At 40.4% G+C, this 26,734-nt stretch overlaps 1 protein-coding gene across 1 annotated transcript; it reads left to right on the top strand.

The window, feature by feature from the left end:
- Positions 1-2,416: 2,416 nt before the first annotated feature.
- LOC143384266 (vomeronasal type-1 receptor 4-like) lies at positions 2,417-26,716 on the top strand. Its single transcript, XM_076839310.1, has 2 exons — positions 2,417-2,815; positions 25,784-26,716. The coding sequence occupies exons 1-2, from the start codon at positions 2,417-2,419 to the stop codon at positions 26,714-26,716; spliced, it is 1,332 nt and encodes a 443-aa protein (XP_076695425.1).
- The last annotated feature ends 18 nt before the right edge of the window (positions 26,717-26,734 follow it).

The raw sequence follows: 26,734 nt of genomic DNA, 5'->3' as shown, positions 1-26,734 counted from the left end.
ATGTGCTTTTTGGCCCAGCCATCGCTTATTGCAATGCTCCTCTGTCTGGAGCCATTCTCACACGTGACTGGGTGACTCTCGGTCAGGGTCTGAGGCGCTCTGGCTGTGTCGGAGCTTTCCCGGCCCTCTCCTGTTGAGAGAACCTGTCTGTGTGGGGGTGTAACTGACCACTGACCCCGGAGGCCCAATCACTGACCCTGACCTTAGAGTGCGGCCCCCACTTCAACCTTCATTGGATGGAATTATCCCCTGAATTTCTTGTTCCCCAATAAAAGGCTACTCCCTGGCGTGCTCGCTCTCTCTCTCTCCTGCTAGCCCTCAGTAATCCTTGCTGCCCTGCCGGGCGGTTAGAGGAGGGAACCAGAGAGGGGAGCCGTCTCGGACCTGGTCATAGAAAAAGGTAACTGAGTCTGTGTGTTTATTTCGATCTCTGCTAGCTAACTTTTATGCCAAGAACCTCATTAATGAAGCCATTACGCTGGCCACATGGTAGAATTTGCGCCCAACGTGGGGCATTCTAGATTAGCTAGATTGAGTGGGAGCGCGCGCTATAAAGATAAAGAAAAAAGTAAAAGATAAAGGAAGTGGTGACAATTTGGGTCACAAAAGGAAGTGGTGACAATTTGGGTCACAAAAGTACCTTAAGATATTGAAGGAAAGAGACGTTAAATTAATTAAAATGGGAAATTCAACTTCTACGGATAAGGAAATGTATCTGACTATTTTAGATAGTATAATTAATCAGAAAGGAAAACAGATAAAGAAAGCTCAGTTATTACAATTCTTAGAGATTGTAGGTAAATATTTTACTTGGTTTTGTGAACAAGAATCTCCAAATTTACTTACTTGGGAGAAATTAGGAAGAAAGTTACAAAAGGTCTGTCTTTCTAATGAATTACCTGGAGGCATAGATAATATTCAGAGAACCTGGAAGGCTTTGGAAGTTTGTCTTTTTGAATATATGGGCCAGAGTTCGTGGCCCCCTGAGGACCTGCTAAAAGGCATTCAACAGGCCATCAAGTCTATTCAAATGGAAAATCCGCCTGAGGCTAAGTTAATTCCTTTTCCTTTAAGCCGCTTAAAAACGAAGGTTCTAGGGGCCAGGCCCAAAGTTAAAAATGTAAATTTAAACTTGCAAAATCAGGCTACTCTGCAGGGAGATTATGGAGAGCAATATCACAGAGGAGATACCTCCGAGGTCCTAGAAAGCCCTCCAAGGGAGGTAAACGATCTTCCTGGAGAGGAAAATGCAGAAGAGATTCCTAGAGGGGCTCAGAGTTCCTCTCAGCCACGTGACTTAGAAGCCCAAATTCAAAATGGTGATAGCGCAGAATCTGACCTTGTCTCAGAGTCAGAGGGACAAGAATCAGATGTTGAAATTTGGGATTTACAGAGAAATTTCGACAGGCTGCGTTTAACACCACCTGCCCAGTCTACTCAAATTCGGCCCATACCTGCTAAAAGAACAAAGTTTAACAGGTATGCTAGATTAACAATGACCTTTCTTACCCCATTCCAGTGAGGTATTAAGAAGGCTCAGGAATTGGGGGAGGATACTAGTGGCTTTCAACTTTTTCCCGTTTTTGAGCAAGTTAATGAGCAAGATCAGAGAGTTAGAGTTCATGCTGTAATTCCATTTAAAATCATTAAGGAACTAAAAAGTGCATGTGAGACGTACGGTCCAAATTCGCCTTTCGTAGAGTCTGATAGATAATATTTGCTCCCAGCCCCTTCCTCCTAGCGACTGGATTTCTGTAGCCAGATCCTGTCTGAGCGGGGGAGATTTCTTGCTCTGGAGAACTTATTGGACTGATTTTTGTACTGAACAGGCAGAACTGAATAGGAAACGTAATATAGAAACACCAGGAGAAATGTTTCTAGGGACAGGTGAATTTGCTGATTTAGAAAGACAGTTAAATTATGACTTTGTAATATACAATCAAATAACTGATTGTGCAAAGCATGCCTGGAGACAAATAGTCTCTAAGGACCAATCCAATTTAGTTCTTACCAAAATCAGGCAAGGTGCCAGTGAACATTATTCAGATTTTGTAGCTCAGTTGTACCAGGCTGCAAACCGGTCTATCGGAGACCCAGGGGCGAGTGAATTCATAGTCAGCCAGCTGGCATTTGAAAACGAAATAAGTACTGTCAAGATATTCTCCGACCTCACCGTAAAAAGGGCACAGTTTCTGAGTTCATTCGCTTGTGTTCTGATGTGGACTCTACACATTTACAGACTGTAGCTTTAGCCACAGCCCTAAAAGAAACCTTAAAGTCACAGGATTTAGGGCGAAAACCCTGCGGAAAATGTTACGTTTGTGGAAAAAACAATCATTTTGCGCGGGAGTGTCGCATGCGCAAGTTCAGGGCTCCATCTACTGGCGATAATAGATATTGCAGGACTTGACCCCACATGGCGGATCCAGATGGCGCGGATCAGCCCGCCTTCTCGTCGTCATTTCCTCCTAGCGGGAGGACAAAAAACTTCCGCTCGGCCCCTTCCCGGGCCGAGCAACAATACGGGGAATTCGAGGAAAGGTCGTGTGACGTCACTGGCGCCGACCAGGACAGCCCGCGATTTTTTCCGGAGCGATTTTTACCAGAACGTAGATCGCAGACAGTTTTCCTAGGACCTTCAAGGACAGTTGAATTAAGTCCTGAATCAGGACCAGAACAAATCCCTACTGGGATTTTCGGGCCGCTTCCTGATAATAGTATAGGTTTAATTTTGGGACGTAATAATTTAAAGGGAGCCATTGAGGTGATACCTGGTGTGATAGATTCAGATTTTAAAGGACAATTAAATGTTACTGTAAGATCCAATTATGCCCTAAGGCTCACTCCAAGAGATACATTTGCCCAATTAATTTTATTGCCCTGTGATGCAGGGAGACATCTGCCGGTAGGTTCAGCTTCTAAGCCACCGGACAGAGTATACTGGTCACAGTTAGTATGACAAGAGCGTCCTTTATTAGAACTTAAAATTAATAATAAAAAATTCCTAGAAATAATTGACACAGGGGCTGATATCTCTGTTCTTTCTAGTAGGTTCTGGCCAAGGAACTGGCCTTTACATGTAGCGCCAGCTAACCTAGAGGGCATAGGACAGATTTCACAGCCCGCTCAAAGTGCCAACTATCTCCATTGGAAAGATTCCGATGGGAACAGTGGAGTATTCAAGCCTTATGTGTTAGAGACTTTACCAGCTAATCTATGGGGAAGAGATATTTTAACCAAAATGGGATTATAATTAGTTACTCCTAACTCTATGAGATCAGTTGAGGAAGTTAGTCAGAGGTATTTTCCTGGAGATGATAAGAAGACCCTTCAGGAAGAGTATCTGTTTACAAACCAGTCTCCACGACAAAGATTAGTAAATGCTCCAAGCCAAAATTTTTATTAGGGGCCCTGAGTACTTCCCCAATCCCTAAGACAGCTGAAAAAATCACCTGGCTCACAGAGGAGCCTATATGAATTTCTCAGTGGCCCATCTCAGGGGAAAAGCTTAAAATAATTCATAGGTTAGTTGAGGAACAACTTCAGGCTGGTCATATAGGGCCAACGCTTAGTCCTTGGAACACACCTATTTTTGTTATTAAGAAAAAGTCAGGAAATTGTAGATTGCTACAGGATTTAAGGGCAATAAATCATGCAATTCAGCCTATGGGATCCTTACAGCCAGGACTTCCCTCTCCCACAGCCATCCCTTTAGATTATAGCTTGATGGTAATAGATTTAAAAGACTGTTTTTTCTCTATAAGGTTACATCCTGGAGATTGTGAGAGATTTGCTTTCACTGTCCCAACAATTAATTTTAAGGAACCTGTTAAAAGATATTGCTGGAAAGTACTCCCACAGGGAATGCGTAATAGTCCTACTCTGTGCCAAAAATACGTAGACCAGGCGATAGATCCCATAAGAAATAGCTTTCCTGATGCATATATTATTCATTTTATGGATGATATATCATTTTATGGATGATATATGATAATCCAAAGGTGCTTTCAGAAATTTTTACTCAGTTAGAGACTTCGCTTACAGCAATGGGTTTATGCATAGCTCCTCAAAAAATTCAAAAAGTGTCTCCTTTTCAATATCTAGGTCAGATAATTCAAGGACGCACAATCAGTCCTCAAAATCTTCAGATAAGAATTAAGGAGTTACATACCCTTAATGATTTTCAAAAGCTATTAGGAGATATTAATTGGCTGAGGCCATCCTTAAAACTAACTACTTCTGAGTTAAGTCCTTTGTTTCAGATATTACAAGGAAATCCTTCTCCAACCTCTCCACGTCAGCTAACTTTAGAGGCTAAAACACCTTTAAGGAAAGTTGAAAATGCAATTAAAAATGCACACCTTACTAGAGTTGATCCTAAGGAAATGGTGTATTTATTAATATTTCCAACTGAACATACACCAACAGGAGCCATATGGCAAAAATTAGGAGTTATTGAGTGGATTTATTTATCTCACTCCCCTCAAAAAACACTAATTCCTTTTCATGATTCTATAGCTCAATTAGTAATTAAGGGTAGAACTAGGATTTTACAATTAATTGGATCTGAACCTGATATCATAATTATTCCATTTTCTGTTCAACAGATTAATTGGCTTTTTCAAACTTGTAGCTCATGGCAAATCACTTTTGCTGATTTTCCTGGCCAGATAGATAGTCACTATCCTCGTGATAAAATTATACAATTTGCATCATTAACGTCACTTATTTTTTCCAAAGATTGTACATGCCCATCCTATTGATGATGCCTTATCAGTGTTCACTGATGGATCTAGTTCAGGTAAAGCAGGATTTTATAGTCGTGTTCACACAGAGGTAATACAAACTTCTTATACTTCTGCCCAAAGAGCAGATCTTCAAGCTCTGATTTGTGCCTTAACTTACTTTGCAAATGAGCCTATTAATATTTATTCTGACAGCTTATATGCAGTCAGAGTTACTAAAAATATTGAAACTTCAGTTATTGGGTATACTTCATCACAAGAGTTATTTGAATTATTTCATAATTTACAAAAGGCAGTGCTAATGCAGAAATATCCATGTTTCATAGGACATATACGAGCTCATACTAATCTTCCAGGACCTTTAGCTTCAAGTAATAACAAAATTGACAGATTAGTAGCCTTTTGTCAACAGATGTCTTCATATGACTGTGCACTAGCTTCCCATTCCTTACATCATCAAAATGCTTCTAGCTTACGTAAAAAATTTAATATTACTAGAGAACAAGCTCATCAGATTGTAAGCCAATGCCCTAAGTGTGTTATTCACACTCCATCTCTGCCATCATGGGTAAATCCCCGTGGATTAAAACCAAATCAAATCTGGCAAATGGATGTAACTCATATTCCTCAATTTGGTAAGCAATGTTATGTGCATGCCATAGTGGACACTTATTCTAGATTTATTTTTGCCGCAGCACGTACTAAGGAAAATACTCAAAATGTAATTTCTCATTGCCTAGCAGCTTTTTCTGTTTTAGGATGCCCTATACAGATTAAAACAGATAATGCTCCAGCTTATGTGAGCTCTTCTTTTCAACAATTTTGTCAAGAGTTTAAAATTAATCATAAAACAGGAATTCCTTATAACCCCCAAGGTCAAGCCATTGTAGAACGAGCTCATTTATCTATTAAACTTCAATTACAAAAATTAAAAAGGGGGGATAAGCTTATGACTTCCCAAAATAGCCTTTATCATGCCTTGTTTGTTTTAAATTTTTTAAACTGTGACGCAGAAGTTCACACTGCTGCTGAGAGACAAATGTCTCCCTCAGTAACAGGCCCTTTAGGCAGAGTTTTGTGGAAAGATTTACACACCGGCCAGTGGAAGGGCCCAGACCCGGTGCTTATATGGGGCAGAGGGCATGCTTGTATTTTCCCAGAAACTTCTTCTCGTCCTATTTGGGTGCCTGAACGTGCTATCAGACATGGAAGAGATAGAACCCAGATTCAAGCGACTGAGGATCGACCCAGAGGAGCCCCCATCCAGAAGGAGGAGATATCGAAAAAGGATAAAGAAAGACCAGATTGACCCAGCCAAAAAGCTGATTTCATGGAAAGATGTGAAGAAGCTAATAACCCAGGCTTCCCAAATACTTCGAGACCTAGGAGAAAACAGGACCCCAATGATGATGGTAACAACAGTAATTGCCCTACTGGGCTGTCAGGTAAAGGGGGATCAAGTAGACACTTACTGGACATATTTCCCAGATCCACCCCTGGTACACCCAGCTGTGTGGACTGGAGAATCTATTCCAGTATTTACTAATGACTCATTCATGATGGGAGGATTTACAGATACTCATATTACTCCCAATCATGTGACTAGATTTAATTATTCTGGCTATAGTGCCCAATTACCCTTGTGTTGGTCCCACGATAAACATGCTGGCTGTCTGAAAGTATCATTCAAAGAAAAGACAGCAGTTGGTAGACCTAGACTGACAAATAATTCTATTTATGGAGATTTAAAACCTAATACTAGATCAGTAACTAAGATGGGACTTTCCCATAAATAGCCAGTCATTTCTGCAAAACCTCCACAGATACACCACTGTCCAAATAGTTCTACAGTTGAGATTGGCATCTTTCCTAAATGGATGGATTGTATAAATCCCTTTCCTGTACAACATAAGGTGTCTAAAGATAGTGGGTGTATATTAGACTGGTCTCCAAAAATTGATAAGAGACAATTATGAAGAAATTCTGCTATGACACCTGCAGGATTTGTTAGTAATATTTTGACTTATAGTGAAGGTGGTATTCAAAAAGGTATTTGGCATTTAATTGCTGCCTCAAAATTCTTACATTTTACAGACAAACTCTTACCAAGATTTATTGCCAAGAACTGTAAAGAGGGATCTTGCTATGGCTTACGAGCTTGTGTCCAATCTCCTTATGTTTTAATTATTGGAAATGTGAAAGTTAAATGGATAGATGACAGATATATTGTTACTTGTAAAAAATGTAACCTAACCAATTGTATTACTAGGTATAATGGAGGAAAAGGAGTGCTGATACTTCATCAGCCCTCTTTCGTTTTATTACCTGCTAATATTTCAGAGCCATGGTATGCTGATGCTGGTTTACAAGTCTTACAGAAAATTCATGCCCAGCTGGCAAGACCTAAACGTGCTATTGGAGTTATAATTGTTGGTGTTTTGGCGCTAGTCTCTTTTATTGCATCAACTGTCTCTGCGTCTCTGATATTGTCTGAGAATATTCAGCATGCAAAATTTCTTAATAATTTAGTTCAAAATACTTCCAAGGCTCTGCGTAATCAAGTAAATATTGATGAAAGGATTGAAACTAAATTAAACGCCTTAGAAGCAACTGTTATAGACATAGGTAATGAACTTTCAGCCTTAAAATTTAAAAAAAGGCTTAAATGCCATGCTAATTATAATTATGTTTGTGTTACAGCTGCCAAGTACAATGCTTCTCTCTGGGATTGGGAGAAGGTTAAAAACCATTTGTTAGGTATTTGGCAAAATAGTAATAATAGCTTGGATATTCTGGAACTTCATCACCATATCCAAGACATTCAAAATAATAGAGCTGATTTTTCAGATCCTTCTTCCTTGGCTAACCAAATATTGAAGGAGTTAAATGGATTCAACCCTGGAAATATTCTCAAACACTTGGCCTGGTACATTATTGGATTATTCTCTTTGCTGTTAATTCTCTATTGCATTGTAATTGTAGGATGGCGAGTCTTCAGAACAAGAATGCAGAAACTCCAGAGAGTGAACCACCGCCTCATTTTTACGAAAAGAAAGGGGAATATGTCGGGAGCCATTCTCACACGTGACTGGGTGACTCCCGGGCAGGGTCTGAGGCGCTCTGGCTGCGTTGGAGCTTTCCCGGCCCTCTCCTGTTGAGAGAACCTGTCCGTGTGGGGGTGTAACTGACCACTGACCCTGGAGGCCCAATCACTGACCCTGACCTTGGAGTGTGGCCCCCCCTTCAACCTTCATTGAATGGAATTATCCCCTGAGTTTCTTGCTCCCCAATAAAAGGCTACTCCCTGGCGTGCGCTCTCTCTCTCTCCTGCTAGCCCTGAGTAATCCTTGCTGCTCTGCTGGCCGGTTAGAGGAGGGAACCAGAGAGGGGAGCCATCTCAGACCTGGTCATCGAAAAAGGTAACTGAGTCTGTGTGTTTATTTCGATCTCTGCTAGGTAACTTTTATGCCAAGAACCTCATTAATGAAACCATTGCGCTGGCCGCATGGTGGACTCCTCCTCTTCACTTGGTGTTCAATCTGACTGTTCAGTCAAGTGGCCATCTAGAATTATAGAATACCTCCATTGGCAGCTTGTCTTCCTTGCATACTACTTGAAGGACACATGGACACCTGCATTCCAGCTTCTCTCCACTTCCTGACTTCTGGGACTCCATCTTCATGCCCACCTCTAAAGGGCACCCTCCACATGTGGCCCAGTGGTTCTTTTAGCATTACAACCTGTTGGTCCAGTGATATGTGCAGGCACACATTATCTACCAGGTAATTGGGCCATGTTTTATTGGTTACCTACCCCACATTCAGATGGTGTACAGATTGTCACAGCCTCAGCCAAATGGGAAAATTTTCAGCCTACATTCTGAAAATATTAACATCCAGCTGGTAATCTCTCCTAATGTGTCTCAGACATCTTTAACTTCTTCATTGTTTAAGAAAATAAAATACGTGGAAGGCACTGGGAATCCCTGCTCTATGGAGGGTGGAGCATGGTGCTGGCTGAGCCCCAGAACCACCTTGGGCTTCATGAGCTCTGCAAAAAGCCCTTTGCTTCTCATTTCCTGCTTTGTATAATCCTATGTGTGGTCGGTGAAGATTTCTCTGCTATTTTCTGTGTTTTTTTGGATTGATCACATCATGTCTTTACATTACCTAGATTCCTTTCTATCCAGGCTCTGGAGTGCAACCCTCCCAAATCTTATCACAAGTGTGTTGATTGTATGTTTATGCACAATTATCAACTATTTAATTGCTCACTTCACACAGCTTTCTAGGGAAGCAAGGGTATTTTAGCTGGTTGCATGTAGAATTGGCCTGGGAATGGTGCAGGTATGTAGTGTGGGTTGACCTCATTCTTGTACATAGAATCCTTTAATGTCACTTTGGTGTTGGCTTTCTTATTTATTTCTTTGTTTTTGCTGGGCTGTAGATTGAGCATAAGGCATTTTGCATGTGAAGCAAGTTTGCTACCACTTAGTTACATCCCAGCCTTCTTATAAAACACTGTGTTTGCAGCATGGTTTCACTAAGTTGCTCTGGCTGGCTGCAAACTTTCAATCTTCCTGCCCCAGCTCCTGAGTACCTGGGATTACAGGTCTTCCTTGTCTGAATACCTAGTCCCATCAATCTTTATTAAATGTTGCTTGAAGCCAATAAAACCAATGACTGCATTTGTTGAATCACTGTTTTACTAAAGTATTCACTCATGGAAACAGTTTCTAGCATGAACACAGGGAAGAAATGGGTCTTTTTTTATTAGAAGTTGTTAAATTTATAATTTTATTTATTTATTTATTTTTAATTTTATTTTATTGGTTGTTCAAAACATTACAAAGCTCTTGACATATCATATTTCATACATTAGATTCAAGTGGATTATGAACTCCCGTTTTTACCCCAAATACAGATTGCAGAATCACATCGGTTACACATCCACATTTTTACATAATGCCCTATTAGTAACTGTTGTATTCTGCTACCTTTCCTATCTTCTACTATCCTCCCTCCACTCCCTTCCACTCCAATCTTCTCTCTCTACCCCATCTACTGTAATTCATTTCCCTTCTTGTTTATTTTCCCCTTCCCCTCACAACCTCTTATATGTAATTTTGTATAACATTGAGGGTCTCCCTCCATTTCCATGCAATTTCCCTTTTCTCTCCCTTTCCCTCCCACCACATATCTCTGTTTAATGTTAATCTTTTCTTCGTGCTCTTCCTCCCTGCTCTGTTCTTGGTTTCTCTCATTATATCAAAGAAGACATTTGGTATTTATTTTTTAGGGATTGGCTAACTTCACTAAGCATAATCTGCTCTAGTGCCATCCATTTCCCTGCAAATTCCATGATTTTCTCATTTTTAAGTGCTGCGTAATACTCCATGGTATATAAATGCCACATTTTTTTTATCCATTCATCTGTTGAAGGGCATCTGGGTTGGTTCCACTGTCTAGCTGTTGTGAATTGTGCTGCTATGAACATCGATGTGGCAGTATCCCTGTAGTACGTTCTTTTAAGGCCTTCAGGGAATAGTCTAAGAAGGGCAATAGCTGGGTCAGATGGTGGTTCCATTCCCAGCTTTCCCAGGAATCTCCATACTGCTTTCCAAATTGGCAGCACCAGTTTGCAGTCCCTCCAGCAATGTACAAGAGTACCCTTTTCAACACATCCTCACCAGTACTTGTTGTTGTTTGACTTCAGAATGGCTGCCAATCTTACTGGAGTGAGATGGTATCTTAGGGTGGTTTTGATTTGCATTTCTCTGACTGCTAGAGATGGTGAGTATTTTTTCATGTACTTGTTGATTGATTGTATGTCCTCCTCTGAGAAATGTCTGTTCAGGTCCTTGGCCCATTTGTTGATTGGGTTATTTGTTATCTCATTGTCTAATTTTTTGAGTTCTTCGTATATTCTGGATATTAGGGCTCTTTTTGAAGTGTGAGGAGTAAAAATTTGTTCCCATGATGTAGGCTCCCAATTTACCTCTCTTATTGTTTCTCTTGCTGAGAAAAAATTTTTCAGTTTAAGTAAGTCCCACTTGTTAATTCTTGTTATTAACTCTTGTGCTATGGGTATCCTATTAAGGAATATGGAGCCCGACCCCACAATATGTAGATCGGAGCCAACTTTTTCTTCTATCAGATGCAGAGTCTCTGATTTGATATCAAGGTCCTTGATCCACTTTGAATTAACTTTTGTGCATGGCAAGAGGAGGGGATTCAGTTTCATTTTGTTGCATATGGATTTCCAGTTTTCCCAACACCATTTGTTGAAGATGCTGTCCTTCCTCCATTGCATGCTTTTAGCTCCTTTATCAAATATAAGATAGTTGTAGCTTTGTGGATTATTCTCTGTGTCCTCTATTCTGTACCATTGATCCACCCGCCTGTTTTGGTACCAGTACCATGCTGTTTTTGTTACTATTGCTCTGTAATATAGTTTGAAATCTGGTATGGCTATACCGCCTGATTCACATTTCCTGCTTAGAATTGCTTTTGCTATTCTGGGTCTTTTATTTTTCCATATGAATTTAATGATTGCTTTATCTATTTCTACAAGAAATGCCTTTGGGATTTTGATTGGCATTGCATTAAACCTATAGAGAGCTTTTGGTAATATCGCCATTTTGATGATGTTAGTTCTGCCTATCCATGTACAGGGTATATTTTTCCATCTTCTAAGATCTTCTACTTCTCTTTTTAGGGTTCTGTAGTTTTCATTGTATAAATCTTTCACCTCTTTTGTTAGGTTGATTCCCAAGTATTTTATTTTTTTTGAGGATATTGTGAATGGAGTGTTTTTCCTCATTTCCATTTCAGAAGTTGTGTCGCTGATATACAAAATGCCTTTGATTTATGCGTGTTAATTTTATATCCTGCAACTTTGCTGAATTCATTTATTAGTTCTAGTAGTTTTTTTGTAGACTCTTTTGGATCTTCTAGGTATAGAATCATGTCATCCACAAATAGTGATAATTTAAGTTCTTCTTTTACTATTTTTATGCCTTTAATTTCTTTCGTCTGTCTAATTGCTCTGGCCAGTGTTTCGAGAACCATATTGAATAGAAGTGGTGATAGAGGGCATCCCTGTCTTGTTCCAGATTTTAGAGGGAATGCCTTCAGTTTTTCTCCATTCAGAATGATGCTAGCCTGAGGCTTAGCATAGATAGCTTTTACGATGTTGAGGAAAGTTCCTGTTATCCCTAGTTTTTCTAATGTTTTGAACATAAAGGGATGCTGTACTTTGTTGAATGCTTTTTCTGCATCTATCGAGATGATCATATGGTTCTTATCTTTAAGTCTATTGATGTGGTGAATAACATTTATTGATTTCCATATATTGAACCATTCTTGCATCCCAGGGATGAATCCTACTTGATCATGGTGCACAATTTTTTTGATGTTCCTTTGTTTCTGATTCGCCAGAATTTTATTGAGGATTTTTGCATCTAGGTTCATCAGAGATATTGGTCTGTAGTTTTCATTCTTTGAGGTGTCTTTGTCTGGTTTCGGAATCAGGGTGATATTGGCCTCATAGAATGAATTTGGCAGAGCTCCCTCTTTTTCTATTTCCTTAAATAACTTGAAAAGTATTGGTATTAATTCTTCTTTAAATTTTTTGTAAAACTCCACTCTATACCCATCCGGTCCTGGGCTTTTCTTGGTTGGTAGTCTTTTGATTGCTTCTTCTATTTTATCCATTGAAATTGTTCTGTTTAAATTGTGTGTATCCTCCTGACTCAGTCTGGACAAATCATATGACTTAAGAAATTTATCGATGTCTTTGCTATCTTCTATTTTATTGGAATATAGGTTTTCAAAATAATTTCTAATTGTCTGTTGTGATATTGCCTCTTTCATCCTGTATGTTAGTAATTTGAGTTCTCTCTCTTCTTCTCTTTGTTAGCATGGCTAAGGGTCTGTCGATCTTATTTATTTATTTTTTCGAAGAACCAATTTAAGTTTTGTTAATTTTTTCAATAGTTTCTTTTGTTTCAATTTTGTTAATTTCCACTCTGATTTTAATTATTTTTTGCCTTCTGCTACATTTGCTGTTGTTTTGCTCTTCCTTTTCTAGAGCTTTGAGATGAAGTGTAGTTCATTTATTTGTTGGTTTTTCCTTTTTTTGAGGAATGACCTCCAGGCGATGAATTTCCCTCTTAAAACTGCTTTCATTGTGTCCCATAGATTCCGATATGTTGTGTCTGTGTTTTCATTTATCTCTAAGAATTTTTTGATTTCTTCCTTTATGTCTTCTGTATCCAATTTATCATTCAATAACATATTGTTCATTTTCCATGTGACGTAGGATTTTTCCTTCCTTCTTTTATCATTGATTTCCAGTTTCATTCCATTATGATCAGATAAAATGCATGGTATTATCTCCACCCCTTTATATTTACTGAGGGTTGCCCTATGGCATAATATATGGTCTATTTTTGAGAAGGATCCATGTGCTGCTGAGAAAAAAGTATATCCACTTGATGATGGTTGATAAATTCTATATATGTCAGTTAAGTCTAGGTTATTGATTGTGATATTGAGTTCTATAGTTTCTTTATTCAACTTTTGTTTGGAGGATTTGTCCAATGGTGAGAGAGGTGTGTTGAAGTCACCCATAATTATTGTGTTGTGATCTATTTGATTCTTGAACTTGAGGAGAATTTGTTTTATGAACGTCGCAGCACCATTATTTGGTGCATAAATATTAATAATTGTTATGTCTTGTTGGTGAATGGTTCCTTTTAACAGTATATAATGTCCTTCCTTATCCCTTTTGATTAACTTAGTCTTGAAATCGATTTTATTCGATATGAGGGTGGTCACCCCTGCTTGCTTACGAGGACCGTGTGCGTGGTATATTTTTTCCCAACCTTTCACCTTCAGCCTGTGTATGTCTTTTCCAATCAGATGTGTCTCCTGGAGGCAACATATTGTTGAATTTGTTTTTTTAATCCATGTTACCAGCCTATGTCACTTTATTGGAGAGTTTAAGCCATTAACGTTTAGAGTTACTATTGATATATGGTTTGTACTGCCAGCCATGTTTGATTATTTATCTTTTTTTTTTAAAATTTAGTTTGTTTCTCCATGATTAGCTTTCCCCCCTGCCCTCTGTCATTACCGAGGCACTTCCCACTGATGGTTTTGGTTGTTGTTTTTCATTTCTTCCTTGTGTAGTGTTTTGCTCAAGGTGCTTTGCAATGCTGGTTTTCTGGCTGCAAATTCTTTTAGCTTTTGTTTATCATGAAAGATTTTTATTTCGTTGTCATACCTGAAGCTTAATTTTGCTGGATACAGAATTCTTGGTTGGCATCCATTGTCTTTCAGTGTTTGAAATACGTTATTCCAGGATCTTCTCACTTTCAGCGTCTGTGATGAAAAATCCGTTTTTAACCTTATTGGTTTACCCCTGAATGTAATCTGTCTCCTTTCTCTTGTAGCTTTTAATATTTTCTCTTTGTTCTGTATATTGGCTATCTTCATAACAATGTGTCTTGGCATTGATCTACTGTGATTTTGTGTGCACGGTGTTCTGTGTGCATCAACAATTTGTATATCTGTTTCCTTTTTTATTTCTGGAAAGTTTTCTGTAATTATTTCATTCAGAAGTTTACTCATTCCCTTGGTTTGAATCTCTGTACCTTCCTCTATCCTGATGATTTGTAGGTTTGGTTTTTTTATGTTATTCCATATCTCTTGGATGTTTTTCTCGTGATTTTTTTACCAGCCTTTCTGAGATGGCTAGACTCTTTTCAAGATGATATATTTTTTCTTCATTATCTGACGTTCTGGCTTCTAATTGTTCCACTTTGTTAGTGATACTCTCAATTGAGTTTTTACTTTGGTTTATTGTTTCCTTCATTTCTAGAATTATTGTTTGATTTTTTTAATAATCTCTATCTCCTAATAAAGATGCTTTACTTCTTCTTTTATCTGTTTATGTAATTCATTTTCAATGTGTTCTTTCACTGTTTGGATTTGCTGTCTCATATCCTCTTTAAGTTTCCATTCCATCTGTCTAAGGTATTCCTTGAGTTCTTTATATGACCATTTTTCTGGTGACTCTAGGTCCTCCTGAATATTTAGGCAGTCCTTCATTGTTTGTACTCCCTTTCTTCCTTGTTTTTTTTATGCTGCTCATGTTACTTCTTGTTCTGTTTGATTGCTGAGTTACTGTTTACTCTTATAAATTTATTTGATGCTTGGGAGGAAAGATATTAGAAGGGAAGGAAAGAAGTCACTAAAGAATGAGAGTAGGCAGGTAGAATTCAAGGAAGGAGGAGTAAGAAATTTGAAAAGAAATAAAAAGACAAAAGAAAAAAATAGAAAATAAGGAAAGGAAAAAAAAGTTTTTTTAAAAAATAATAATGATAATTTAAAAAAGAAAATTAAAATTTTTAATAATAATAATAATAATAATAAAATAAAAAAATTAAAAAAATTAAAAACATTAAAAAAATTTAAAGAACAACAACAACAAAAAAATGAAAATGAAAGAAAAAAAACCCAAACTAAAAAAAAAATAATAATAGTAATAATAAATGCAGTCATAGAGTTCGATTAACTTCTCATCCAGTAGGTGGAGCTGTACCAACTGGGCCAAGCTTCTCCTCTCAATAGGTGGGAACCAATCACTGTGCAGCAGCTCTTCCTCCCAGACTGGGTGGGTCTCCAATCCTGAGTGTCTAGGGCCTTCTCTTGTGTTTCCTCGAGCCAGGCCCCGCTCACCTGAGATGCTCACCACAATACTGGCTACACGCCAGGTCTGCTGCTCCTGGGAGCCCTGTTTTCATGAGTGCCTGGGCACACTCTCCCTGTTTGCCTCCCTCAGACCCTAAGTTTGTAGAGCTTGGGGCTGAGAACCCCCAGTGAATTTGCTTGCCTCCGGTAGCCACGTCCCTGGTATCTGGTGCAAGAGACCTCAGTTGTCAGCACGGGTGGGAGCGGTAGCAGGGAGTTCCACACCGCAAGTCCCTCGCCACTCCTGATTCCCTCGGTCTGGCTATTGCACTCACAGGAGAGCTGGGAGGGGTCCTTACAGGAGAGCTGGGAGGGGCCCTTAAGGTTTCCCCACTGTGTGGAGAGGGAAGGCTCGGGGATTACACACCTGTCATCGCTGGTTTCAGTGAAGTTATCGCCTCCTCCCGTGACGTCAGTTCTCTGCCATGGTGGTATCCCATGCAAATGGTGACCGTTTGTTCCCTTTGCCGGGTGACCAATGCAATGGGTGGGTCCTGACTGTCTCTCTCCCAAGCCCCGTTTCAATCCTGTGGCCACTGCTCAGTTGGCTTTTACCTCTGTAAATTCAGAGGGGCCGACCAGTTATTTCAGCGGGATTGTTAGTGCTGAGTCACGAGACGCAGGCGAACCGGAGCTTGAATGCAGCCGATCTGGGCTCCGTGTGTGTTCTCCGCGGGTTCTTTAGCACTGAGCCTGAGTAATTTGTCTGCGAGACGCAGGCGAATGGCAGCCTGAAATTACCTGTTCTATAGCTGAATGAGCTGCGATCAGTCGAAAACAGGGATGGTGACGTTAGCTCTCCAAGATGGTGGCCGCTGGCTTCCTCTGTGGTCTGACCGGTGTGGAGAACCGAATTGGACTGCTTCCTTCCCCGTTTCAAACCCAGAATTCAGCACTGAGTACAGTAATTGAACAGCTGGCAGGAGCCCGCAGAATCCGCAGCACTGTATCTTTGCATTGCTATCTTGTCGTTTCCCAGCGCGCGCCGCAGACTCTAGCTGCGGGGCGATTTCAAGAAATGGGTCTTGACATTGTTCCACATTGGTTGCATTTCCTGTGTCTCAAGGGTAGGTTCATGTGCTCTTTTTTCTGCATTATGTTCTTTCATAGATCTTGAAGCCAATTGAGAGCCTTCAGTGATAGAGATTGAGTCAAATTTGGGGGCAGAAACCAGGTTTGGTTACTGTAGAGAGAAATAAGACTGAAACCAAAGAACAGCAAGAATTTTGGAGATCCATAGAAGATGATACGCCCTAGTGTCCAGATCCTCAAGCTACAACAACAGATGTCTAGAGGAGATATAAAGCCATCCCAAGTAAATGACTCTCATGGGAACAGGGCCATGCAGCCTCTGCCATGAGTGCTGGTTGCCCACATTCTGGGTTGCACATGTGTTTAAGTGCACCTTGCCCATGAGCCCATGTCAGAGGGCACTGTAGACTTGTGCCACTACAACAAACAGGCCACAGACACAAGGCCTTGGAGAACTCCCTGCCTCATCCTCAGGTTGTGTTTGTGGACCTGTGAACCCTCCTGGGTGCTGTGTGTCCAAGGACAAGCCTCAAGGAGAGAAGGGGTTTGGTGCCTGTTCCATGAAGCTGTGGGTTTCAAAGATACAGAAGGATTTAGCCCATCCCAGGTGGAGAGATGACCCCAGGAGACTGAAGTCAGGAGAGCCTGAAGGCCGGATATGGAACTGGGAATCTTCCAGAGGGAAGAGTCTCTGCATCTCACACAGGGATAGGAGGCAACATGCGGAAGCCTGTTTCCCACTTCTATGACAAATCCCCAGAAGCTCAGTTTCCTGAAGAGAGAAGAGTTTGTCTCATGGCTTTGGTAGATCATGAGTATGGCACCAACAGCAGCTCAGTTCTTGTGAGTCTCCTGGGCTATGTCACAAGATGCTGGATGATATTAGGGGAATAATATTGTGAGAGAAAGGGGTGACATGGTGAGGTGTATTCTAAATGTCTATTAGACCCATTGGATTTATAGTTCTATTTACGTTAGTAATATCTTTGTTGATTTTATCTTTGGATGACCTATTTATTGGTGATAAAAGTGAATTAAAATTACTAGGTATTATTTTATTGTAGTATATATTGAATTTAATGTTAAGAATAATTTTATTTAACGTGTCCTGACATTTGGAGCATGTGTATGTACTACTGTTATTTCTTCTGTTTGCATTGTTACTTCAGCAGAATGTACTGTCCTTCTGTGGTTAACTTTTGCTTGAAATCTCCTTTGGTTTCATCTGAGAATAGCTAGCTCCTCCTGATTGTTTTCAGATCCCATTTTTGTGATATGTAAATGTCCTTTTACAAACTTTGGCCTGTGGGCATCTTTGCCTCTGTGATCAGTCTCTTGCAAACAGCATCCTGTTGGATCTTATCTTTTGATTTATTCTGCTAATCTATGTCTTTTAATTGGGAAGTAGAGACCATTTTTTAGAGTTAGCTTGAATATAAGTTTGTAGTTTTCTGATATTTTTGCTATATTTAATTTGATTTAGATTTTTCATTTACTCTTACAGTAGGCATCATCCCCTTGATATCTTTGGGGTTTGTTCTGGATTTCTCTGTGTGCAGCATATCTTTGCATAGTTTTCATAGCTATAACTTGGTTGTTGTGATTTCTTTGAGTTTATCTTTGTCATGCAATGTTTTAATTTCCCCACTCATTTTGAAATAGATTTTTTTTGGGGATATAGCAATCTTGATGCAAAGGTTTTTTTTTTTTCAGCTTAGAATACCTCATTCTAGTGTTTCTTTAATATTGGTGTCTTGAGTTGAGAATTCAAAAGTGAATCTTATTGATTTGCCTCTTAATGTGACCTGATACTTTTTTTTCTTGTAGATTAAATATTCTGTCTTAATTTTCAGTGATGATTATGATGTTTCTTGGAATATCTCTTTTACTCTTGTCTATTTGTGGTCATTTATGATTAGTCTCAATGATTAATCTCTTAATGATTAGTCTCAATGTCCAGAAATGTTGGATTCAGTTAATATTTAAAATATAATCAGTAGTTTCATGAAAAGTTTTACAGTTTCTGGTGGTGGACAATGGACTGGCAGTCAGGCATAGGACAATATGTTGAAGGGAGAAGATGGGAGGGTATATAGTTAATGTATCTTAGGAAATGTGAAGGAGAAATCTAGTCAAGATGGTTAGTAGCAGGAGAATAGATAGGAGGTAATTTGGGGTAGACAATTACATGGGAAGACAGGAGAGTACATAAAACAAAACACATATGTTTTTAGAAAAATACAGGATGTTAAAATAGTATAATTTGAAGGGTGAAGGAAGAAGAAAGAGAAAAAAGGGAAAGAAATAGAGAAAAAAATGAGAGAAGAAAAAGAGGCAAAAAAAAGAAAAAAAAAGGGCTTATGCAATTCCTTTATATTATATTAATTAGGTGACTCAGTTTTCAAAGTCCTTTTTCACACAAAGTTCTTGGTTTTACATATGTTGGGGATGTGAGCGCCAGAGAATAGAAGGGTATAAGAGAAAGAATAAGAGAAAAAAGAAAGATAAAATATTCTTAGAGATCCGTTTCTTTCTCTTCTCATGCAGTAGGTGGGGTGGTCTCATTCACTAGGTGTCCCTACCCTCAGGATGGTGTAGGCAACCAGGGTGTGAAGACTGGACCTGGTGTGGAGCGTTTGGAAGTTGGGAGTGCCACCCACCAGTCCCAGCAGGAAAACAGTGCCCTGCGGGTCTTTTTTTGTGACCATTTGTCTGACTTGAGACCCTGGTTCATCTCCCTTTCTTGCCTGGAGATTTCCCAAATCCTGATCTCTCTGTTATGCTCCAGACTTTAGTCCCCTCCCCTTTCTTATTTATCAGGTCCCAACTGCAGGACCTCTCACCTCCAGGCTCACACCAGGTGGGCAGTGCCCTGTCCACACTGCACTCCTGCCCAACTGAGAGTTGTTCTTGTGCTGGGTGGCCACTGTGCCTAGTTAACACCATTGGGGATTGGAAATCAGGTACCTGCTCAAATGGCATCCAAACTGGTAGCCACGCCCACCATAAAGTGGCAAGAAAGGTTTTCCAAGATGGAGTTGGTCTGCTTCCAGCATCAGGATGTCTAATCATGTGGGGGTAGCTGGGTACTTTTTTTTTAATCCAAGGTTTGAGAGAGATACATTTCATGAAATAAACATTTTAATATATATCCAGCTATGTTATAGTTACACAGTAGTTTGGCCTGTTTTATGGCTTGGATATAAATCTCCTGTGCTAATTTAGGGATATTCAGAGCTGAAGTGATTCCATTGTGGTAGCTGTAACTTTACCCATCCACATTAGTTTGAATGGACTGATCCGTTGGAACTGTAGTCAGGTGTGGTGTCACTGGGGGAGACGTGTCACTGGGTGTGAGCACTGGAAGAGGGCATCTTTCCTTGTGGCTTCTTCCTGTCTTCCCATTATGCTTCCTGTCTGCCTTGAGGGGAGCAGGTACCCTCTTCCATGCCATCTCCCTGGATGCTCTGCCTCACCTTGGGCTCAGAGGAATCATGTCAGTCGTCAATGCACTGAGAATTCTGAGACCATGAACTCACATAATCTTCCTCCTCTAGGTAATCCTTGTTGGAGGCTTTTTTCGCAGCAATGAGAAGCTTCCTAAAGTGGCCTGCATATAATTTGGGTCACTTTATCTTTTGCAGATTAAGAGGTTCTATGTATCTTTTTTTTAGGAATGGACTATTGGCTATTCCCTAATGAGAAATGAGGACAAGTGGTAGCTGTTTAGAGTTTATAGCCCTATTGGTATCCCTTAATACTACAATGACATTCTGCCAAAGATCTCAAGACTTGGCTTTCCCTGTGTCCCTGGTCCTGGATTCTGAGCTTGAAAAGATCTGTACATACAAAAGAAATAAAAATGTCAAAATTCACTAAAACATCAAAATCCAAATACACCTTTATTTAAAAAATGTGTACGTGTATTGAGTATATAAATACACATGTGGGCCTGATGGAAAGAGAATTCTCTTGATTTTTCTGTGACATGAACATTTCACAGGAGGATGGATGTTCCATTTTTTCTATACACTGTCTGTTCAAGGTTGTTTATGCTAATAAGCAGCCTGGGGTAACATCGACTTTAAGGGTGGAAAATGTCTTTGAGTGCAGAGGGAATTGAGAGTCCAGGGAAGGAAGAGAAACACCTAAAACATCAAAGACTCTAGAGATCCATGGGAGGAGCTGTGCCTGAGGAGTCCCCAGATCCTCCACCTATATGGAGAGGAGTTATGGGAGTGAGTTATAAGGCCATGAAATGGGAAGTGAGGGACAGGTCATCTAAGGGCTCCCATCACAAAATCATGCTCACCCAACCATGAATATTGTCAATACTATAGATAAATTATTTTTTTCTTAAAAAATCCTCCTTGTGATACACTGCTAAAGCCAACTGTAAACTTGTCCCACTCTAATGAATATGTTCCAGATATTGTGCCTTGGGATGTATCACTGCCTTATTTGCAGATTGTACTTCTTGGCCAGGTAAAAGTCCCAGATGTGGTGTGACCACATGGATATCAGAAGAACTGATGCCCCAAAGCTTTATTATTTAAAATACAGAATAACAATGTAGATCATAGTAAGGAAGAGATGATCTGAGGAGGCTGAAATCAGAATCAAGGAAGGTGTGTGCAATCCCGAGAAAAGAGTCTAATGATCTCATATAGATATCACAGAAAGCCTTGTTTATTAGCCTCTTCTATGTCAAAACCCAATAATTTAGGTATTTTATTTAAAAGTATTTATTTATTTTTAAGTTTTAGGTGGACACAATATCTTTATTTTACATTTTGGGTATGAGAGAGAGAAAGAGAGAGAGAGAGAGAGAGAGAGAGAGAGAGAGAGAGAGAGAGAGAGAGAGAGAGAGAGAGAGAGAGGGAGAGAGAAATCATATTTCAGTTTAGCATCCTCATGAGCATGCCACCCACATTGGCTCATTTCCTGTGTGGCTGCATTGTGTGTCATATGGAGGTGGTGGGAAACATGAGAGGAATGTGTGTGTAAGAGATCACATGGTGAATTTGAAAACTAGAAAGCAGACCCTTATATCAACCCTTTCATGAGAGCTAGTGAGAGTCTCATGAGAAATACCTTGATTATTTCAATGGACAAAGACCCAGTGACCTGTCAACCTCCCCCAGGGTCATCTCATAAAAGTTCCACCACCTCTTAACATTGCCACACAGGACACCAAACTTTTAACTTCTACAAAAGTGAACTTTACAAAAACAGAGTGTAATGAGGATTGTAAAGAGGTGGATAGTGAAATACATGGGAAATTATTGTTAGTGCACAAAGTTCCATTATTACATGAATGAACCCTGGGGATCTGCTATACAGCATGGAACTGCAGATAGCAAGACAGTGTTATGTGCTTCTAATTTGCTGAGTGATCTTCAATGTCCCCCACACAAGTTAAGTATATTACATGATACGTAGGTAAATTACCTGATTTTTGGTAATCATTCCATAGTATCTGCCCATGTGAATTCCTCATGTACACCACAAATGTACACAAATTCAGTTGTCAGTCACCCCTACATAAACAGGGCTCAGTCTGAATGCATGTTACCCTAATGTTCACAGAGGCTTGGCTTCTCACTCTGAGCTGTAGCCACACACTGAATCTCCCCCATCCTTAGAGCCAGGAATCTATTCCATGCTAACCCCCACACAGCTGTGTTGTGACATATTTAATGTCTGTTCCTCAGTGATGTCTCTCATAGTGGCCTCATGACAGCCCTTCTGCCTTCCATTAACCCAACAAGTCTCATCATCAGAGTTCTGTCCTCTCTTGTATCCACCCTCAACTCCATTTCTTTAGTCTGTCTCCAGGGCCCCTGGGCCCCACACCCAAATGTCCAAGGTCAACTCTCAGCCTCCTCAACACCCAATTCATGCTCCAAAGTGACTGCAGCCAGGGCCATCATCCTCATTAGCTCTTTCCCCACCCCTTTCCCCAGCTCTTTTATTGTTCTCTGTCTAATTTGTCTCCTCCAAGGCCCATTCTCTCTGCATAGACTCACTTTTTTGTCACACTCTGGGCCTGTTTTGGACAACAAATTAATGCAGTCCCTGTTCCCCCATCCGTGTTCACAACTTCCCACCACGTGGAGCTATGAACACCTCAGAGGCTTTACCTTCAGCAACCTGCAACATTATTTTGTATTCTGTCCCCATCCCCAGAAGCATCTTCATTTCTGTGTGACCTTGCACCCCATGTCTCACTTACCTGGTTAACCCTATGTCCTTGTGTCCCTTGGCTCCTCAACCCAGGTGTGCCTATACCTAGCCATGTCCATGAGCTTTTTCTGGATAGATAATGAGTTTTTTTTTCTTTTTTGCATCTATCTTCTCTATTTTGCACTCTGTCTCCTCCATATCACAGGAGCTCTACCATCTTGTTTTCCTGTCCACCCTTTCCTCATGTCCTTATTCTTTTAACCACTTCAGACTCACTCCCATTTAGTGTCACTGCCCAAAACCCACCTGTATTCACACCACAGGTTTTCACTGGATGGTAAATCTCACAGCATTAGTTAAGGTGCCTCAGTGCGTACATTGTCCTTGGAGGGCTGGAGGGAGTACAGTAATGAAAGGGCTCCTGTGCTGTGGTCACCTCGTGGGGCTACTGAATTAATGTTAGTATCCCTTGAATATCTGGTATTTACAGAAATCTGGACTCAGACAAGTCAGAAAATCCTGCTGATGTCATTGTTGAAGGAACCTTTTGTTATATTCATTTTGTTTGATGGATATTGCTCTGTTTCTCTCCCCTGTCATTAGTGGAGGTCAATATTGACAGGGCATATTTATTCACAAAATTATGATATGAATTAACATTCAATGTGTAAATGTATCCAATGAATTCACTCATGTTTGTGCAGATGAATATGGTGACTTCCAAGGTGAACTACTAGCATCACATTCTCTCCTTTCCTTGTACCTGTATAATATCCTTCCTATGTGTTTTCTCTCTTTGCATTTCTCTGCTCATACCTACAATATGGTGCCATTCATTGAAATGAAGAATTGGAAGTACCTAGATTTGGGGTAGAAATTTTCCTAGGGAAGTAAGAAATAATATGAGACATGCAAAGCTCACTGCCAGCCCTTCATATGACAGACCTCAGTACTTCCCAGCCCCTCCAAGTGACACCCTGTTGTCTCCCAGGATCATGGCTAAGTAAGAGTCTCTCCAAACACTAGAATATCCTCTGAAGACATGTTATGAGGAAAGTTTAGAATTGTTGTTCATAAGTGACACCTGGGGAGGAAGTTTCCAGCAGTGCCCTCAGCCCCCCAGCCTGCACAGCCATTGCTGCTGCTGGCACAGTGGTAATTGCAGGTCCCAGGGGAGGTGAGGTCACAGAGCCACAGACCCATATCTCAGGAGCTGGCGGCCTCCCTGCAGCACACGTCTTGGTCCAGAGGCCTCTGCACTGAGGTCACCATCCTGGCAGAGAGGAAGAGCCTGGAGAGTGACTCAGGGTGAGTGTGAGAGCAGCATCTGTGAGAAAAGACCCGTCAAGGGTCTGGGTAAGTGACCACAGCTGAAAAGGGGACACTCGGTTGAACCCTCGAGAAGCCAGGGCCACACAGTATTAAAATGGTTGATGAAGAATGGCTCCAGGTAGCAAAGATAAAAGGATCCTATCCTAAATACCAAACCACCATGGGTCCTAATTTAACTACTTGTTATTCTTACTGACGGGGATTGCTGTGGTTTAGTGCAAATGAAAATTAAATGTGATTTTCAAGGTGCACAAGGAGGTTGTTTTAAAGTCATCCAGCTGCTCAGTTTCCCTCACAGGAAGTCTACACTAAATCTTCATGATTTCTAGGTCCAGACTCATAGTATCTCTCTGCCTGTGTGTGGAGTAGGAGGAGCTCACAGGAATCTTCGTAGTCCTGTGCAGAGAGAGAGCTGATGGTGACTGCTCAGGCAGAACATTTTCTCTGACTCTCAGCATAGTGCAGCCAATGGAGAGAGTAATTGTACCGATACTGAAAGCCTAAGAATTCAAGGATAGTGAGGCCATTTCTCTGTATTATGGAAAGGAACGTGTATGGAAATAGTGGACAAGGTTATTACAGAATTCTATTACCATCTGTAAGAGCTTCATATTTTTTTCAGGTCTAATATTTTCTCAATGTAGTGAATGTACCATTTGGCATAGGAATCTTATAGTGGAGCAGGGTATGAATGTGCAGGGTACATAGGAAAGCTCTTCACCATCTGTTAAGTAGCAAGCGGACATAAATTATTTTACCCAATAAATTTTGTTAAATATATGCATTCAAATGAATGCAGAAATTCTAGTATTTCAACTTTTAAATACTAACACATACCAAATTTCATGGATGGCTCCTATTGTAATATCATTCACTAATATTGTTTTTTTGATACATTTTTCCTTAGGTATTAATTAACACATATCTGAGTCTTCTAAAATGTGAATACTTTGTTTCTACACTATACTCTTTAATTATGTGTTATTTCTTAGTATCCCAGGACTTAGGAGAAGATCTGGGAATTGGCAAAATTCCTGAGATAGGGCCCTTGAGCTTGTGTTCCTAACAATTCACCATATGAATCATGGGTAGCTGTCCTGATGTGGAGTCAGTCCCGCCTCCCTCATGGGACTCACCATGGCACAGGTGTCTGAAGGGCTGTGGTTCCCTCAGTGCATCTGCAGTCATTAAGTCAATATCTAAATGTTCCTTCATAAGTGACCTTGCACATAGAATTAATATTTCAGAGTAAATTGGAACATTTTACAATGAATTGTCTAAAATACCACTAGTTTTGAAGACAATATAAATATAGACAAATGGAAGAAAATATGATCTGATTGATAGAAGAACCTGCTCACGACCTTTAGGGAAGCTTGATGGTTCTTCCTGTGCTCTCTGTAAACAGTCAGCCAGGTTCAAGACACCTCTGTACCTGATTGGAGTGTGAATCTGGACAGAGACTTAATATCTGTGTTCAGAAGTTCTCTTGGTCATCAGCAAAGTCATCTCAGCACCTGGCTCATGTCATGAAGATGAATCACCATGTGCTGCCTTCACAACAGGGATTTACATATACTTCATGATTTGACTATCCATACCAACCTCATAAAAACCTGCTAGTGAAATAAGACCTTTTGTAAATTTTCAGAGTGGTAACTCTGAGGAGTGTACAATACTGGATTTTGGTTGATAGGACATGTTCAGTCCAGTCCTCCTGTTTCCTGCCAGACCCACTGGCTGGCACAGCAGAGAACTGGCAGGGTGGCAGCCAGTGATGTGGTTGTTGGTATCATCTTCTTGTCACAGACTGTGGTTGGAGCTCTGGGCAATTCCTCTCTTCTCCTCCATTATCTGGTCCATTACCTCATAGGGTTTAAGGTAAGACACACAGACTTGATTCTTCAGCACTTGATTGTGGCCAACTTGTTAGCTCTCCTGTGTAGAGGAGTTCCCCAGACAGTGGAAGCTTTTGGAATGAAAGGTTTCCTCAGTGATTTTGGATGCAAGCTGCTTTTCTATCTTCACAGAGTGGGTAGGGGTGTGTCCATTGGCAGCACCTGCCTCCTGAGTGTCTTCCAGGCCATGAAGATTAGTCCCGAGAATTCCAGCTGTTCAGTGCTTAAAGTGAAAGCTCCCAAATACATTGGTTTCTCCATATACCTGAGCTGGATTCTGTACCTGCTTGTAAATATTATGATTATTTCACATATGACTGGAAAAAGGGGCAACAATAATATCACAAGCCTGAAAGATTATGGATACTGCTCTTCTGTTCGTCTTGACACAACCTCACTATCACTGTATGGAGTACTGGTAACATTCCCTGATGTCCTGTGTGTGGGGCTCATGCTCTGGGCCAGCAGCTCCATGGTGCTCATCCTGCACAGGCACAAGCAGAGAATGCAGCATGTTCATAAGACCAGTTCCCCCAGGTCTTCCCCTGAGTCCAGAGCCACCCAAACCATCCTTCTTTTGGTGAGCACTTTTGTGTCTTTTTACACACTTTCCTGCATCTTTCAGGTTTGTATGATTTTTATTTATAATCCCCACTGGCTGCTGGTAAAGATGGGTGCAATAGTTTCTGGGAGTTTCCCAGCTCTCAGCCCCTTTCTGCTCATGAGCAAGAACTCCAGTGCATCCAGGCTCATCTCTCTGGAATAAGGAATAGAAAAATCCCCA

The sequence above is a fragment of the Callospermophilus lateralis genome, chromosome 18 (assembly GCF_048772815.1).
Source record: "Callospermophilus lateralis isolate mCalLat2 chromosome 18, mCalLat2.hap1, whole genome shotgun sequence".
NCBI classification, from domain to species: Eukaryota; Metazoa; Chordata; class Mammalia; order Rodentia; family Sciuridae; genus Callospermophilus; species Callospermophilus lateralis.
Note: the sequence above shows the minus strand (reverse complement) of the source record. Positions and strands in the feature narration are given on the sequence as shown.

Bases quoted from the DNA above. Each gene is read 5' to 3' on its own strand.
- LOC143384266 (XM_076839310.1), top strand. From the start codon at position 2,417: ATGGCGGATCCAGATGGCGCGGATCAGCCCGCCTTCTCGTCGTCATTT. The intron at 2,816-25,783 runs GTAAGATCCAAT...GTTTCCTGCCAG, and splicing joins AAGGACAATTAAATGTTACT to ACCCACTGGCTGGCACAGCA.